Genomic DNA, 18,125 nt, shown 5'->3' with positions numbered 1-18,125 from the left:
AGCCTTACATCTACCACCGTGTACGTGCACTTTTCAAACTATACATTCTACCTGTCAGACCCAAGAGACACCAGAGGTTGAAGTTCCTGGGGGGTGAATGATGTGAACTTCACTAAACCAGGCAGTAAAGAGAATAGGACACTCACACAACATTGGGATGACGTGCAGGGACATGCCCCTGTGTTCTTTCCAGAGTACTAGAACAGACAGTCTAGTACCTTTCCAGAGTACTAGAACAGACAGTCAGAAACAAGATTCAGTCTCTCCAGCTGAAAGTGATGTCTGTGTATAAACAGAAGTTTTCTGGAGCAAGCACTTGAATGGATTCCTGCTCACACTCGACTGATGCTGCAAAGCACTCCATTCTCAGTCTCATTTTCCTCTCCTCTTTTCCATTTGATCTTCAAATTCACAGTGGTTTGGTGAGGTTTAAATAGGAAAATGTGTAACTGAGTATAAATATTTTTAACAGTCATGGTGGCTTAATCAGCTCTCCTTGCCACTAAAACAACTGCTGAAAAACTGTCTTTTTTTAAAATGGTTCAGTTCCCATCTCCAGCTTACTGTGCAGTACGGAAAGTTGTACCAGAATAAATAAAGGATAGAGAAGTAGGACAGGGTCTATTTAAAATAGCATGGCAGTTGAAAGAAATACTTAAACTATACCTTAAAATTAATTCTATCTTCCAAGTTCTACCATTGGACACTAACTGGTTCGATGACATTAAAACCATAAACAAAGATGCTCAGTAGATATAAAAAGTAATAAACCAAAAGCAAACAGGGCAATGAACAAACCTGTTTCCTGTGAATTCTTGATCACAGAACATACACATACTATGAAAATTTGTGTCGTATCTCTCTCGCTGTTGCTGTTCCAGAATTTCTCTCTATGAAAAGTACCAGACATAGATATTTAGATAAAAACTAAGAATCATTCCATCATAAAAGCTTATTATACCTCTTTATCCTTGCTGGTAACAAAAATTAAAAAGAAAAAAAAAAAGTTAAAATTAAAGTGTGTTGCTGACACAAACCAGACGTTAGTATTTTAGAGGGTGGGTTGTTACAAAAATTCCAAGTTTTTTCAAAGGCAGTATGTGCTCCAATCAAGTTCCAGTACAATTTTCCTAATATTATACAAGGTGCGTGGAAAGAAACACAATGCACAGTGAGATTTTATGCAGCTATTTAAATGATTCTGTACTCAACGTATCAGTTTATTGTTTCTACTTATGGTTCAGATTTACATCTGGTATTAGTAAGCAAGTTTGTGGGTAACCGCATAACACCCAGTGGAATGATAAACTCAGTTTTACATGGTTAATTAAAGGCAATCTAGAGGACTTTTTCCATGATATGTAATGGATAGCAGCAGACCTGGCAGCTTCTGCAAGGAGCTACGGTGTGTAATAAACTGAGGGAAAGGAGAAGCTGATTGTCTTTACCACCAGTCCTGTTTACTGCAGAGCAACAGGCAAGGCTAGACAACTTACAACACTTGATCATCATTCTCCTAAGAACAACAAAATCATGCAGCAGGTGATTTTCTCTGGTGCTGGAACATCAGCAGTGTAGTTATACTGTGGAGTTGCTATACATTTCAGATGGAAAGACCATATCATCTGGGACATGGGAGAATTGGTGTTTGGACTAAAACTAAGCATGTTTTCAGCCCAGCAGTACACTACCCTGTACTTATATTTTAAGTACTGATAACTGGTAAAGGATTTATTTTCTGTGCAATGTAGAGGTGCTACTGTCTACTTTCTGACATTCAGAATCCTGGCTGAATTTCTTAGGGGATTTTCTCAATCTCTTTATCTCCTTAGAGCCTGCAACAGTGGAGCTTTGTGTTTCTCACCTACCTCCTTAGTAACTCTTGTGTGTGGATTAAGGCCCAAATTTGCCCACAGTCTACATCTAAATTCACACTCAGCTATGCCTGTTGGATAAGCAGCATGGAAAGCAGAAAAGAAAGAAAAAGAAAAGAAAAAAGCATGGAAAGAAAAAAAGGGAAGGGGAAAAAAAAACCCAACCCCAGAAAGCAATAAGAGGAAGGCTTGAGCTATTGTAATTATGGGTCCAAATGTATCCTGCAGAATGGATGGACTGGTGAGGACTTACCACAGCACATCCATTGCCCACTGAAAGATGGCAGGAGGCTGATAATGGGCAAATACATGTGCTGTAGGTTTCCTTTTCCACAATAGCAGCATGCTGTATCCAGGGAAGGGCAGTGGGATGAAAAGGATGCCTGCTAGAGAACGTAGGGGTGTGCCAACCCTGAGTACATTTGGTGCAGGGTCACTGGCTGCTGTAGGGGACAACCACACTGCACCATAACCCATTCTAGGGTCTGTGTTCAACCACATAATTTGGAGACCCTAGCTGCTGCACATCACATGAGAGTGTGTTACCCCAAAAATGCATATCCTGGGGCTTTTTTGTTTCCTTCTGTACTACAAGGTATAAGTTTTCTGTTGGAATCATGCTCAGCAGCACCTACTCAAATTCCAGGCCATAACCACTCACGTCCTGCTGTGTGATGCAAAATGTCAACTAACAGAAATATAAATTCCTATTTTTCAGGGCTGATTCCTGAAAGAGATAAATGGAGCATAACACGTCTTGTGAGAGCCCTTCAGCAGAGATGCAATTAGGTAAGGATATCTGTTGGCTCTGCACAGGCACTGAACACCCCACAGCACGTCAGTAAGAGCCAGGGCTTTCTCTGGTACGTGTAGCTGTCACATCTCTCCACCCAGCAGTACATCTCACATGGTTTCGTTAACCTTGAATTTGAAGGTGTCTGTATGTAGTATACATACTTTGTAAAATGCACTATAAACAATCTAAAATAAAATCAAAAGAAACCCCATACAATTCAAGCATTATGATAGTAAGGGTTTAAACACTCCCACCTTCCCATTAACGTTATTTCAACACAGCTTCCTAACTGCACTCTACTAGGAGGTAAAAAAACATTCTGCAATATTTGTCTGCCTGATTCCAGATTTTCATGTCATATAAATTGTTTACTAGAGCCCTGTTGTGCTGCTGCTCCCAGTTATGCCTGAGGGGGAAGAAATAAGTGTATTGTATCCTCCACACCAACTGTGCTCCTGCTACTCCACTCTCTTACCCTTCCTGTTTGTCTGTACACCAGCACACTCAGCAGCTGGGAAGCTTTGACCAACCCAGCATCATTGTTTTAGGGATTTACTCAAGAGTTAAAAAAAGTATTTTCCAAGGCAGACACCCCTTTTATGGAATGCTGACATCATTCGTTCCTAGAGGGAACTTTCTGAGCCAGGAAGTAAATCTGGTACTTGCATTGATGAGGAATTAAAAGTCAAGTACAGCAAAAGTGAGAGGTCTGCTCTTCTTCCCTACAGGCACTCCTGAACACCCTTCTACCTCCACTCCATTGCTGGGACTCTGAAGGCTGAATAGCAACTACAAAAACTTGCATAAAAGCTTTGAGATTTTTCTGCCTGGAACCTTCAGCTGGTAATGGAAGTCAAGCTTCAACTGAAGCTATGAGGCAGGAATTGAGTAATTTACTTTGATACCTGCACCAGTTTCCAACCTGTTGGAACCACTGGGGCTTTTAGCATTAATTCATGGTTCATACCAAGACCAAAAAAACCAAAAACATTTCAGCCATGAATATTTTCCAAAACTTTTTTAGGATACTGTGGCATATCAAAGTGTCAGAGAACAAGAGGGCAAAGTCACTTAAAGAAAAAGGAAACAGATCACAAAATACACACATATTAGTTTTCTTTTTCCATAATGAATAAAAGAATTGAGCACAGACAGAAAAGGTAATCCGAAACACTACAGAAGTAAGTGAATCAAAAGCCATTGCTTGATATCAGGAAAATAGTTTACAATATTGATACAGTTTGTTGAATAATTCCTGACACTCATCTCCTTTCATCTGTTGTGAGCTATTCTGACAGCTATTTGTCCTCCACTCTTCCTGACATATTCTATGATTTGCTACCCTCCCCCCTCAATCTATTACTTTACTGAAGCCTGTCAAATGAGTTATGAAACAACCATTAACAGAACAGATATCCCAACTGATGCAAAGTAAAACTTAAATTAGAGGCTTTTAGTCTAAGCTCTTTGTCCTCACATACCACATGAAGCTTATAAGATCAACCAGGCGTTGTCATATATAAATACTGCTAGATGACAAGTTCATGGAAGCACATTTTCAGAGAGCACCTATCTTAAATAAGCAGTAGATATGACCGTGGCAGTTAGCAGCCTCCTCTGGAACAGCTTTAGGAAAATTCTCTATGACTAGGTGGCTGATCACCTTCAAACATCGCAAATGGAAGCTGGATATCACTTATCATACTTACATGCAACAAAAATGTAGTTGCTTTGTAGGAATACTTCATGTATTCAATAAAATAATTTTTTTATCTATTTCCTCCTTTTTCTGTCTTGGAAAAAAACCTTCTAAAGGTTAAACCTTTAGCTGTACACTTTCTATCATAAAAATATCCAACCAAATTATAAAATAATATATATTCTGCATTTTAACTCATAAAACAAAACACATGGTAAGGACGTGCAAGTGTTTACACTAGGGCAATCAACTCTAAATATACTAGCACACTAAACTGCTAATAAAAAAGAAATTTGAACATCTGCATAACAATTTGTAATTTGGAGTCTAGAAAAATGTCCTACACATTCACACTGCTCAGTTTGAGGCTGCATGAAGTTCAGACTTTCTCCTAGGAGGTGGTAATTTAAAATATGCCTGAAAATAAATGTGCCTGTTCCTCTCCTAGGAAGCAGTATTTTTAAAGAAATTACCCATTTTTTTCCCAGAAGCTCTTAAGCACTATACATCAGCAAGAATTCACACTGATAATCAGTAAAAGATGAAAAATGCATACTTGCAGCTAGTAAGCACTTCTCCCAAAACAATTACTTGGTCTCTGGTCTACAGTTAAGAGGCATTAAAGACATACAACATGTGTTCAAAAAGTAAGACTAAAAACTAACTCCCACTGAATGCCAAAAGCTATGGACTCAGGACAGTTGGTTTTATAGCACATCAGACTTTTTGATATTTTAATTCCTACTACCCTCCCTTACAACAGACACTGTATCCTACATGCTAAATTGTATGTCTTTATCACTGTCAGAATACTGCTTGCTTTTTTTTTTTTTATCATAAACTCCTTTACTAACAAGGCCCTCATAAATAATTTACGTAGCTAGTTAAATGCATGGCTTGGGTCACTGACATAGAACAGCCAATCACAATTAGTACTCAGCACAAGTTTCAGTGCTTTTGATTCCAACTTGAAGAAAGAATTAGTGGTCAAAATTTTGTCTGTTTTTTCCAACTACATCGGTTCATCCCTCAAAAATATATTACTTCTTTCTCCAAAACCTGTCTCTTTATAATCACAGTACTTCTGATACATAAGAAAAAAAGGCAGAAAGTGCTTCTCTAGCTCTAAGGTAGAGGCAGATTGCACTCTTTGCTTGGAGTGACTTTGACTGCAGTGAGACCTGAGTTTATTGTTCCTCAGTCCAGGAATCCACTTGTGCATTGGAGGACTGAATTCTGCAGTTCAGTCTGTAAAACTGAGCTAAGAGCAGCATGTGTCTTCCTTTTTAACATGTTCAAGACAAAAAAAAAAAAAAAAAATTACCATCATAAGCCCTGTCAAGGCAAAGTTCAAAGCTTCCCATCCAAAGACTTACGCATACAAGTACTGTCAACTTTAAGTATTTCAGCACTGGGATATATTGGGGCAAGAGAGTATGGTAGTTTATGGTTCCTGTTGGCATCTGCCTTGCCAGTTGTAGTCCTTCATTCTCATCTTCCCTAGGCAACAGTCTAGAACGACAGCATGTTATACAAATGATCACTTAAGGGATGTTCCAGTGAAAGCTTTTTATAAATGCTGCTATATCCTCTGGGGAGGTAGTTTGCCTAAAGACGTTCCTTTGAAGAGGAAGCTTCATGAATGTTACAGCACGCAGGACTCAAACATCCGAGAACTCAGTCACAGTGTTGTGAAGAATGCATGATCACAGACCACATTCCTTCTGTTACAACAGACTCATTAATACTACTGAAATCAGATGGTCTGCCTGAGAAGTAAGGTACTACCAGAGATAACACCGTGGGTGTGAATTTGGATCTAAATATTATAAGATAGAGACTTCACAATAAAAACACATTTTATCAAGCCTTGTAGGTGACCTCTCAAACACACAGTGTGTATCTTTAGTTGTAGTTTCTTCCAATTTAAATAAGAGTTACACTTCCCTGCTGAGTGCTCACAGAAACTAGCTATTGCTGTAGGCAAAGGAAGCAAGTGAAACAGTTTCTGGTTTAAAACAAAACAAAAAAATCATGCTGGTAGATCACAACAAGAAGCTGCTTATACACTTCACTGGCAATAAAACAATCCAGTACAGTACACTGAGACAAAGACCAGGACTGGTGACACTTGAGATGCAGTACAGTCTCTAAAAATATGTCAAGCACATCATTTGACAACTATATATACCATTAGGATAAACTACTCTTGCAGTAAGAGAATTACATTTGGTTTTGTTTTTTACAGTTCCCTCAAAGATTGACCGATGAGCTTTAGATAGTGCTTGTAGTTGCTAAATAGGAAAAATACTTAAAATGAATCACAGAATCAGAAACTTCGTGTCTCTCTGAAGACCTGCAATCTTAGCTGTATATCAATAGCTTGTCTCCTAACTCCTATATTCAGCTTCTCTCCATACTCATCACTGTATTCATTCTCCCACTTCAGAAAGTATTCTTTTGCCTCGTAAGTACAGGGGAAAAAAAAAAGGCTTCCAACACTGTAATCACTATCCTGTCCTGTCCAATGTTATTTCAAGAAGAGTGCCTTCTCTTCAGTATTATCAGAGATGTCTGCTGGCAAAAACCTTTGGGAAACACGTTAGCTGTAATGTGCATGGAAATACAACAAAACTGTGAGGATAGGGCTTCCAGTCTGGAAAACACTCAACACTTTTGAAGCCAGCTGTCACACCACCCAACACACACGTGTTTGCCGACTACTTTGTGCAGTTTTCCCTCTCATCTAGTGAATGTGAAAATTCATACATAGTTCAGGAATGTCACAAACAGAGCCCCACTGGCTATACAGACAGACTGGCACGTCAAAGCCTAGTAAATAAGGAATGAATGATGATGGCATTAGAGACCCATTTTTGGGACTGAGAAGAGAGAAAATCAGTGGGGCACCTTTTCCTTTCAGGAGATGAAACAGAGCGTTCCACTTCTGGTACAGGCTGATCACCTAAGAAGGCTTTCCTGACTTTTCACAAGATAAGATGTTACCACAAAATGCTGTGAACAAGAATTAAGTAGGAAAAAGAACAAGTAGTGTTTTCCTGAATCTTTTTGACTGAGTTCAAGACACAGGCATACGTTAACATCTCCTGGAGAGGAATATTTAGCGATGGAAAAAGTGAGCAAGTAGGGAGCATTTACGAATATCGTCATATGACTGGGAAACAAAGGCTACCAATGAACCCCCTGACAAAGAAGAGAAGGAGCATCTTAGGACATCAGCTTGTCAATTAAGTGGGGAGACTTTAAACTAGGTTTGAAAGCACAGCAACGAAAAACCCAGCAAGAAGTAAGAGCCATGACCAAATGGAAAGCTAGCAAGTTGTGAAGAAAATGGTGGTGGTGAGGGTGAGAGGATGTAAAAAGGAGAATAAGCTGAACCACAGATCCTCATCAGACTGAAGGAGTACAAAAACTAAAATATAACTTAACTGGTATTACAATGAATTGGCAAAAGTCTCAGGAATGCAATATAAGTGATATAAATTTATTGTGAACCCTCTGAGGGGCATTCTCTTGACTTTTATTTTATATGGCAAGTTGCCTCTTAGTAATACGGAAAATGCTTGTTTTTGTACCTTGTCCCTGATTCCAGCCTCATCTGCAGAACTAGAGTTAAAAATGAACGGAGGGGATGACTAACTCAGATGGCTATAGGAGACTATTCCCCTAGCTGTCTGTCCCACTTGCTCTTAGGTTCTTTTTCTCTTCCCTGTTGCTCCTCTTCTTGACTTGACTCAGCTACTGAAGTGACACAGGCTAGAACCTGCACTTGAAGAGGCTGTTATCAATGACAGGTCAGATGACTCAGGCTTTCAAGGGTACCATGACACTGATGTAGAAGGCATTCTCACAGCTTCTTCAGGAAGCTGAATCAATTAAAAAAGGCAAGAAGCGTTTTATGACATGATGAAAACTAACTGTGCAAAGATGTATGAAAAGAAAAAGAGGGTTGAAATTACAGTACACATCTACCACAGGCTGCCAAGCTGAAGCAGAAGAAAGGTGAAGTTTGTCTAAACTAAGACAATCAAAACAAGATGGAGACAGGCCAACATAATAAAAGGGATTGCCAAACGCCTATCTCCTCCTGCCCCCAAACACATTAGAAATAAATAGCAAAGAAAAGCAGAGATCCATTACTTAATGTGGGAAAAGGCAAAACCCAGACAAAAAAGGAATGCTTGCCACATTCAGGGCTTCAGTCGCTGTAGGAAAGGTTAATTATGTCACACTGTCAATGAAATGCATTTAAAAAAAAAAAACAACAAAGAACTGAGATCAGCAAAGGGTAAGAAAGGGTTAAAAGTTGGATGTTCTACATATTCAAATCTGACAGAATTTACAGAAGAGTCATTATGAAATTAGATAAAATTATTTCTGACCATTAGTGTGACAAGTCTTGGAAAACCCCAGAGTACTTGAGAGAAGCAATTAAATACTGAACATAGGCAAGGAAGGAGCTATAGAATTTCAGATGTAAGTATTAACATGCTGACATTATTAGCTACCCCACAACTGCTTCTGACGCTGCATTACGCCTCATCAGGCTAGCACCTTCAACCCTTCCAGGGCATAGCTTTAACTTCTTGAATTCCTTGCCTCAGCTTACGCTTGTGACAAGCTGGGGATCATAAGCTCATCCTGGAAGGCTTGTATAGCTGAGTCCCTCTTACAGCTTTGGTAAAGACCCCTCTTCAGGGCCTATTTACTGGTACTGTCACAGGAGAACAGAAGAACAGCTGTAAACATGACAGCAAGGCAAGGTCAGTGCTGTGGTAGGAAGTGTGTAGTTTCAAAAAATAGGCTTGGCTTTTTAAAGTTTTTTAGAAAAATCTTAAAGATAAGTCCAGGTAGCTTATACTGACACTGCCCCTCCTAGTATCTCAAGTTTTGCCTCCAGGACTTCCTTGCCTGGTACTGCTTCGCAACTACAAATTCTTAGTCAAGACTGTGTTTTTCCAGAAGACCGTGTCTGTTTTGTATTACATGGCCCTGTCAGCTATTTCAGCAAGCTGTGCTCTCTAACCTAGTTCAGGCTCATTCCTTGGCCTCTTTCAATACATCACAGTCACCAGAATGTTTCTGCACAACATCCACCTTGGCTAGCTCCCCTGCTTCAATACAGCCTGAAATACTCCTAAACTGGAGTTTCAAAACTGCCAAATGAAATGCTTCAGCTAGCACATTTTAAAGTCATTTGTCCTCGTTTGGGCTTGCTGTTGGGAGACAGCAGTTCGGATTCAAAGGATTCAGAAAAATCACAAGTTGTACAGTTCTGGTCTTTATTCTACATGACCTGCATGAGCCCATTTGCCAACTCACTCTTAATTGTTGGACTTGTCTGGAGGTAAAAGACTTTGCAAAGCAAAATAACTATTTAACTTGCAAGTCAACACTCAGATTGTAGAAGAAGGAAATGAAAAAATAAAGACTTTACTGCTGTAACTAAAGCAGTGACTCCATAAGATCCAATGACAGATGCAGCTTGATTTTACAAAAACCTTCTGTAAAAATTGAAGACACATTTCTCATATTTAAAATAGTGTTAACAGGAAAGGCTGTTTCACACCATAGTAAGAACGCACATCACTTTCTTTTCTAACTTAATTACTCTGTAAACAAAACCAGCACTTGCTTTGGGCTAAATCCTTCAGTCTTTTCTGAATTTGAGGAAATGTCTATTTGCAGAGGAGATGAGATGGCTCACCTGCCAACAGATGCCACAATCCTTTGGCACTGGCAGTGGAGAGAAGGCCTAGTTGGAATAGGAACCACCAAATAGACAGCACCCTCAACCTCAAATCACTGAATCACTGAGGTTGCAAAGAACCTCTTGAGAGCAACTACTGCAACCCTCATGCCCAAGCAGGGTCACCTAGAACTGGTTACCCAGGTCTGTGTCTAGCTGTGCTTTGAGTATCTCCACTGATGAAGACTCTACAATCTTTCTGGGCAACTTCTTGTAGAGTTTGACCGCCTTCACACTGAAAAAAGTGTTTTTTTGTTTTCAGAGGGAATTTCCCATTTTTTAATTCATGCCCATTGCCTCTTGTCCCATTGGTGGGCACTACTGAGAAGTAGCCGACTCCATCTTTTTCATTCCCATGAAATATTTATACACATTGATAAGATCCCTCCTGAGCCTTGTCTTCCAGGCTTGACAGTCTAAGCCCTCTCAGCTTCTCCTTGTATGAAGGATGTTGCAGTCCCTTAATCACCTTTGTGACTCTGTGCTGGACTTGTTCAAATATATCCACATCTTTCTTCTGCTGGGGCACTGACTGGACTCTGCATTCCAGATGTATTTCACCAGTGCTGAGTAGAGAAGAAGGGTCACCTCCCTCGACCTGTCTCTTTCTAATACAGCCCAGGATGCTGCTAGCCTTCTTTGGCATGAGGGTGCACTTCAGCATATGACTAGTAAAAGCCATAATGGAAGGTAGATATATCAGGAGATATGTATATATCAGTATATATATACATATCAGGAGATATGTATATATATGTATATGCTGTGCAACATACTGCTGCAGGAAGCTGTGGCAGTTTGTGTGGTTTCAGAGTTGGAGGTTCATGAAAGAAAAATCTACTGTGTTAATAAACACAGATACAACGTTGCTGAATTAGGAAATTCTTGAGCTGCCAATTCTTGGACACTAGGAGAAAACTTGAGAAGAAATCACCACCAGATCAGCAGAGGCCGAATATCATAGACACTTGGCAGCTGTCAAGGATAAGATGCTGATGTAGACAAGCGTTTTGTACTGATCCAAGATGGCTTCCCCTGTGATGAACTGGAAGAGAAGCATGCTAGGCATGAGTGTATCAGCTGCTTTTTTCTGAGTCCATGCCAATCCAATGGGCCTTCACATGAAATGAAGACTTCAGCTGTGGCAATTCCAATTCCATGGGAAATCCTCAGTGGTAGAATTACCACAGTTCTCCCTTGCAGGAGCTGGGAGCTTATAGAGAGCTGTGTAAGGCTTGTCCACATCCACAGGTTCTGGGCATTTGAAACAGCACTCACAGAGTAGTTGAGCCAAATGGACAGCGCCTGCCAATTCCAGTTTTCCTAGGGACTAGAATTTGGGGTTTTTTTAAGCACTTCCTTCATTCTGAATGCTTATGAGGTGATGTAGTTGCATGCTCTGTATGTAGAAAAATACCAACAGAAATAGAACAATAAAGGGTTAAAAGGCCAGTGTTGACAATTCCCAGGACATAGCTGCCGGCAGTAAACTGAGGAACATACTTATGTAAAGACCTTAACGGCCTCCACTCTCACATGTCACAGTACAGATGACTTGCCAGGAGAAGACCTTGCATCCTAACACAAGGAGACTGGCAACAAAGCTGCTATGTATCACACAACATTGATTTTTGAACTAGCCCAACAGTAACACCAGAGTACAGAAGTGTATTTCAAACAAGGAAACAACAAAAAAAAGCCAGCGGTCAGCAGCCTGGACTAAGACTTATGGAAGCTGAAGTCAGCAAGAGCTTAATGTTCAGAACTGACAACTCCTAAATGCTGTGAGAGGTCTGTCTGAAGTACGAGGCTGCCATCCTCAAGCAAGAAGAAGCAGAACTCAGCTGCTGATATTTCTTGTCCTCTGCAGCTCACCGAAGCAATACTGGTCAGGCTTTCTCCACTCACGCCCCATCTTGCTCGTGAGTATGTGAGTGTGAACTACTGAAATCTGGGTAAGAGAGTGTGAATGCACAAAAAAGAACTCATTTTGTAAATAAGTATAACTTTCCCTTTTCACAGTATCACACACTGAGTTTTATTTTGCTAATTTCCCTGTATATTATTACACAAAAGACAGTGTGTCAATGTATTGCAGATTCTTGCAAGAAAAATGTTCAGCACGCTCAGCCTTCTTCAGTGCTCTGGCTGTATTTTCCACTTCTGTGAGCACTGACATAAAACCTGTAAATTTATTCCAAGGGAAAAAAATCTATAAATGAGGAGTTCGTGTGTTTGTGCAGCAGCTAGGGAAATGGGTTTAAAAAAACATTAAAAAAAATCAGAATTTTGCAGTCCAGCAAAAAATGCTTTCACTTTGAGATGCTCACTAAGTTACCATATATTACATCACAGAAATTTACCTCAAAAAATGAAACAAAAGTAATTTCTTACCAATCTCTTCTGCTGAAGCTGTTCTCTGAGTAATCTGTCCTCTGGTAAAACATCACATAGAAGAAAAAAATTATCCTGTTCTTCTGTTAAGAGATTAGGAATTGTGAGTAAGGGATAGGAAGTTGCATCTCCTTTGAATATTTCTGCCACATAATTTGGTAAACCTTTGGAATGTGTTAAGAATCTGAGAATATGATTTTTAGTCTAGAAAAGTCAGTTATTTTTATTTCATAATTTAACAAAACATGCTTAAATATTTGTATATACACATTTATAAGATCCTTACATCATTTATATTGCAGTACAAATATGAAAGTCTTGCACAAATTTTCCCCACTACCAGCATCTGTTCTTTTTTTGATGGTTCTTCTGGAAACAAAGCAATTTTAATCATTTATATTGGTTCCAGTATAAAGTCAGCAAGTCAGCATGAAAGAAACATGAACTCACCTTTAATTTTATCTTGCATATGGACTTTTTTTTTCCCCTAAGTAGTTTTTCAGTAGTTAGCACCATTTGGTATAGCCTCCTATTACTCTGACGGACCACATTACCTTTTACCATCAGATCTTGTTCCATCTGCAGATATGCACCACAAGGAACACACATTGAGACTTGCCTAATTTACTTATATGTTTACCCATATTTTGTGTTTACTAAGCGTTTTACTTCCTATGTGTATATTGAATTTAATAATAGAACCAATCTTAATTCAAATGGATTACCTTAAAACTACCCAGCATGTGAGAAAATATGAAACCACTACAAAAATATTTTGCTTTTGAAAATTACTAATTTATTAATCCATGTTTTATGTGGTTGGTGAACTAAGTGATCGTTAAGTCCTTTACAGTGTTAAACCTGCTAGATTTCAGCCTTTCCCATCTTTTCATGCAGAAGCCTGTGTGAAGTAAGACAAATCCTTATTTCTGAGCTATCATATTTGAAGGACTTAGACATTAAAATTACCAAATTTGTTAACAAACGGGTAACAAAGTATTCTCATTATCCTCAGGAAGGGCTATTGATGGTTTATAATTCTGGCAAGCTCTGGCATTCAGGCACTTGATGTGTGATTTTCACACTGAGTGGTAAGCGTTCAATTTCAGAAGCAAACCCGTACATATATAAGAGAAACACAATTATGGTCTTTGGAACGATTCTCATGTTTTATAGTTTTTTTTTCTCATGTTTTATACTTTTTTTTTAAATTAGTTTGAATAATTAAAACTATTTATTTTCACCCATTTTGTACTCATTCTTCACCTTCCACCCATCTCTGACACTGGCTGCATGCATTTCTTCCTCTCTAAAGCTCTCCAAGGAGAACTAAAGATGTAGGAAAGCCCTAATGTTCTCTTATCTGCTTTTAGGTAAACTATTTTCTGTTTCAAAAGGAGAAGACAAAGAAATGCATCAGCTGCTTCTGAGAAAAACCCTTCCTCTGCACAGTCACTGCTGCCCTTACGACGGAACGTCCCTCTGGGCCGACCCATGAAGTATAGTCTTTGTTTTTTCAGCTGGAGTCCAGAAAACGGCAGTCTTTATACACCTACCATAATATACTGCCTTCTAATACTTTTGGAGTGGTAAGTAAGCATTGTGGCAGGGGAAAGGAAGGGCAATTCTGGCCCTGATGTACAAGAAGAGTTAGGAGCATCAGTGGAGGTGGTGGACAGGGGAAAGTCAAAAAAGACAGCTCACTGGCAACGTTTCTCCACATTTCTGCAAGGACTGTCACCAATTATTCATGCAGTGGGTACCAAAGCTTCCCCAGTCATGATGCAAGCAGCACTCCTAGGCCTTGATCTGCAACTGGTCCAAATAAGGCCGTGCATTTAAGCATGTATTGAGGTCATCCTCACTCAGCACAGTGCTGAAGCACATGTTGCAATCCTTGGAAAAGATAGGTTTAACTATCTGGTTAAGAGTTAAGCAGTACTTCTGTGGATTTCTGAACGAGTGTCAGATTACTTCAGACTTGGCTGATCAAAGCAGAGGTATATGCCAGAAATTATCACATGATCTGGCCAACAACAAGTAAGCAAGCAGCACACTTACCTAATGGTGCTTGTGAATTTGTTCTTATCACACTACAAAAGTCTGTGATGGGCTGTTCTGCAAACCTCTTCTTCCAGTATAAGATATAGCTTTGAAAATAAGAGGGACATTATTAGTGAAAAAGGAAACATCAGAAAAAGTTCAACAGTTGATCAATTCTTGTTTCTGCCATCCTCTAAATTCTTTAGAACTGTTGTGTGTTTTTTTTTTTTTTTAAATTCCTGTCTCTGTTTTCACTTCCTTTAATCTAGTTTTCAAAGTAATTCAATGCATTCAGCTTCATTAAAACTGGGTTTAACTATCCTTCCAAAGTGAAGAACTCAGCAAGACGAATTTGAATTAAGCTTTACATAAACACTGTGACCTATTCGCATCCTCAGAAGTGACATTCAGATGCATCTTTACTGAAAATATATAGTACGGAGTACTCTCAAATCCCCAAAATATTGTGCTCTGTGTTCTGTAAGACAGAGGCAAGAATCTGGAACTCAGTAAGAACACCAACTTGTCAGAAGTGAGGTTTTGGCAGGTCTCCCGTGGAGTTACAGTGAAGGCTGTAGCTTGGCAGACAGCTAGGAAGACAGAAAAATGAAGTCCCCAAATACCTGGGGGTGGGATAGCACACAGAATAAATAAGGCCCTAAACACATCTTGAAGTTTTAACCCATCAACTACGGTTGGTTAAAAACATTCTTGAACTATCACTGTTTGTATTACAGCAGCATCAACAGACCCTAACTGAGATTAAATTCCCATTGAACTAGAAGTTACAGTCTACCCAAGAAGTCATCACCTTCAATTTTATGATGAAGGGAATCAACCAACTCTGATGCTAATTATTCAGAATCTTACTATAAAGAAAAAAAAAAATCTGAAAATGCTTAAATGTGTGTTTATATTTACACTTAGCACTCATGAGCATGATACAAATCATGAGAGAGTCAGTCAGGTAAAGGCTAATCATCTGATGACAGCTTCCTATTGACATGTCATCAAATTAGGGAACGAACCATTAAAAAAAAATCAGATATCATTATTATGACGACATTTCTAAATACAGTTGTAGCTTTTATTACTTGTGCCATCTAAAAGTTTACTTGCCATGGCTATCACATCCCGTGGTGGTTCACCTTACCCCTATTTACCATCTAACTTAATATATGAGGACTGCAACTGCAGCAGTCAAAAAGTGGGCAGACATTTGCTTCTGCTAACTCTGACATGGGGAGGATTAACCTCTGGTGCAGGAGATAGCTAAGCACAGTGAAGCCAGCCTGCATGGCCAGAGCTCGTCCAGAGGCATCATTAGATGTCAGTCAGAGATGAGCTTTCTGTTGTCCCCACACCTACTCCTGTTCATAATGCACAATGAAACAGTCTTGCTGCCACACAGAACAAGTCTTCCAGAATAAGTCATCCTTGAGCTTTCGGGACATGAATGTGCAAATCAAGGGATTTTAAGATGTTGTTTAGCCTGTCCCATGCACCAAAATAAATCAAAACCATTCAGACAAACTCACCTAACCAGAATTGTGCCATGAAGCTTACTAGTAAGTGGTATCATAAGACTTAACCCAAATCAATGATCAAAGCCAATGCCTTGTTATACTCCCAGGGAGAGTGATCAGTGCCCATGAGTGATCATGTTCAGTCATGCAGTAGAAGCTTATTCCCCCTATCTTTTCCCCTTGCACTAATGCCAACTAATGACAACTTATCTTTAATCTTCCTCCATTAGCATCATTCTTCTCTAGATTCTCCACTTCTTGCAGTTCTGTCAAGAACTACTATTCCTAAGGCTGCCTGCAACTCACTAAGCACAGAAAAACTCCTATGTTTTCATAGTTGTCCCCCTTTATTTTCCACACTTCAGTTTAACAACTCAGATTATACGTCCTTTTTTTGTGCATAGTGTTAGACTATTTTACTGGTATTCAGCACGGCAAAGAAGAGAAGGCACACTTAAGAGTAACAACCTCATCATTTCACATCCTGGGGCCATTTTCTGAAAGATTTGGCTACCTTCCAGCTGCATTAGCAGGAAAAAGAACATAAATACGCATTTTCTTGAAAACGTGATTTAAAAATACATTTCTATTAATACACAATAAACCCTCAAGCACACTTAAACTGGCAGTCCACGACTGAGGAGTTCTGATCCCTTTATTTATTTGAAGAAACTAGCATTATCTCCAAAGAACATTGCATTCTTTTTCTGCCTGTTTTCAGAAAAAAACACAAACAAAACCAAGTATCAGTTTTCAATTTTAAGCAATGTTAAGCTCATACATCTGAATAAGGATTTATACAGTTAACATCTCTCTTCCTAAATTGAATCTTTTTTTTTTTTCTTTTTTTTAAACCTGGATAAACACGAGTTATTGGATTTGTCTGAGTAATTAATCACAGTAGACCTACCAGAATGCTCCTTTTAGTTGAGAAATTACCCAGCTAACACTTAAATATTGCAATAGAACTATCTACAAACTGGCAGGTACCATCTAGCCTGCTGCCTGGCCCATACATTGCTGTGTGTGAAAGCAAAATGCCAAGCAAGCGCCCAGTCCCTGAAGTTCCAAGCCAGCTGGAACCATGCCAGCTACTGGAGGAAGTTAAGAGAATGCAAGCCAAAAGTGACCCTGAAGAGATGATCAATGACACAGCTGTACAAGGAGGCACAGTTGTATATAGATCACAGGACTGTAAAGTATAGCTATGGATTAAATGCGATTTCTGTGGGGAAATACTGGCAACCTTAAAACAGGGCAAATGCATCATCCCAGACTGTGAGAGATCCGATATTGAGTCGTTTCTGTGGACCAGTCACAGATTTAGGACATTGTACACTGGTAGAAACAGACTTCTCCTATACAACGAAAACAACAAATAAGGCAAGTTGATGAGAACAGAAAAACAAGCTTGCAATCCAGCAATAAAGAGCTCATCAAAAAAGTAATAAAAATCCTCCCACAACACCTCACTGCTTTTCCAAGTATTTTATAAAGACGATTTCTAGTTTTCTGAAGCTTTCTGTAGTATCTGCACACATACACACTCGTTTCAAACAACATAATCCTTACCTTCTAAAATCTGCAACCAGTTTCACATCTGCTATGACAAGTTTGTGTTCAATAATCATGTGCTTCAGGAGCTGGTTTTGTTCTGCTATGAGATAGCATTCTTTGCAGAAAATACAAGGCACATAGGGAGAACTTTCTACAGCAGCAACACCACCTGGACTTTCTGGCAAAGACAGAGGCTCCAAAATACACTCTGTATCTAAAACAAACAAACAAACAAACAAAAAATTAATTTTGACTAAGTGACTGAATCTACATCACTTGGAGTACTTTAAGGCAGTACATGTAAAACCTGTTTTGTTGGATCCCAGTTTGTTACATGGATCATTCCAGCAACAAGGTGCTTGGAAGTGAGTTGACTGCATTACGTCTAAGAAGGACAGTTGGGGGTTGCCACAGGACAGTTCTCAAGTACTTCCTCCACCTGAAACTCCCAGCTGACACCAAGTCA

At 39.3% G+C, this 18,125-nt stretch overlaps 1 protein-coding gene across 1 annotated transcript in view; it reads right to left on the bottom strand.

Moving 5' to 3' along the window:
* Nucleotides 1-17,863, bottom strand: part of ZNF277 (zinc finger protein 277) — a 32,115-nt gene extending 14,252 nt beyond the window's left edge. Inside the window, exons 1-4 of the mRNA XM_008938062.1 lie at nucleotides 17,675-17,863; nucleotides 14,595-14,683; nucleotides 12,534-12,616; nucleotides 799-890 (exon numbers count right to left, since the gene is read on the bottom strand). Coding sequence (XP_008936310.1) covers nucleotides 799-890; nucleotides 12,534-12,616; nucleotides 14,595-14,683; nucleotides 17,675-17,733 — 323 coding nt within the window. The 5' untranslated portion in view covers nucleotides 17,734-17,863. The remainder of the gene's footprint in view (nucleotides 1-798; nucleotides 891-12,533; nucleotides 12,617-14,594; nucleotides 14,684-17,674) is intronic.
* Nucleotides 17,864-18,125: the final 262 nt, after the last annotated feature.

Source organism: Merops nubicus, unplaced genomic scaffold, assembly GCF_000691845.1.
Source record: "Merops nubicus isolate BGI_N331 unplaced genomic scaffold, ASM69184v1 scaffold37303, whole genome shotgun sequence".
Taxonomy (NCBI): domain Eukaryota; kingdom Metazoa; phylum Chordata; class Aves; order Coraciiformes; family Meropidae; genus Merops; species Merops nubicus.
Note: the sequence above shows the minus strand (reverse complement) of the source record. Positions and strands in the feature narration are given on the sequence as shown.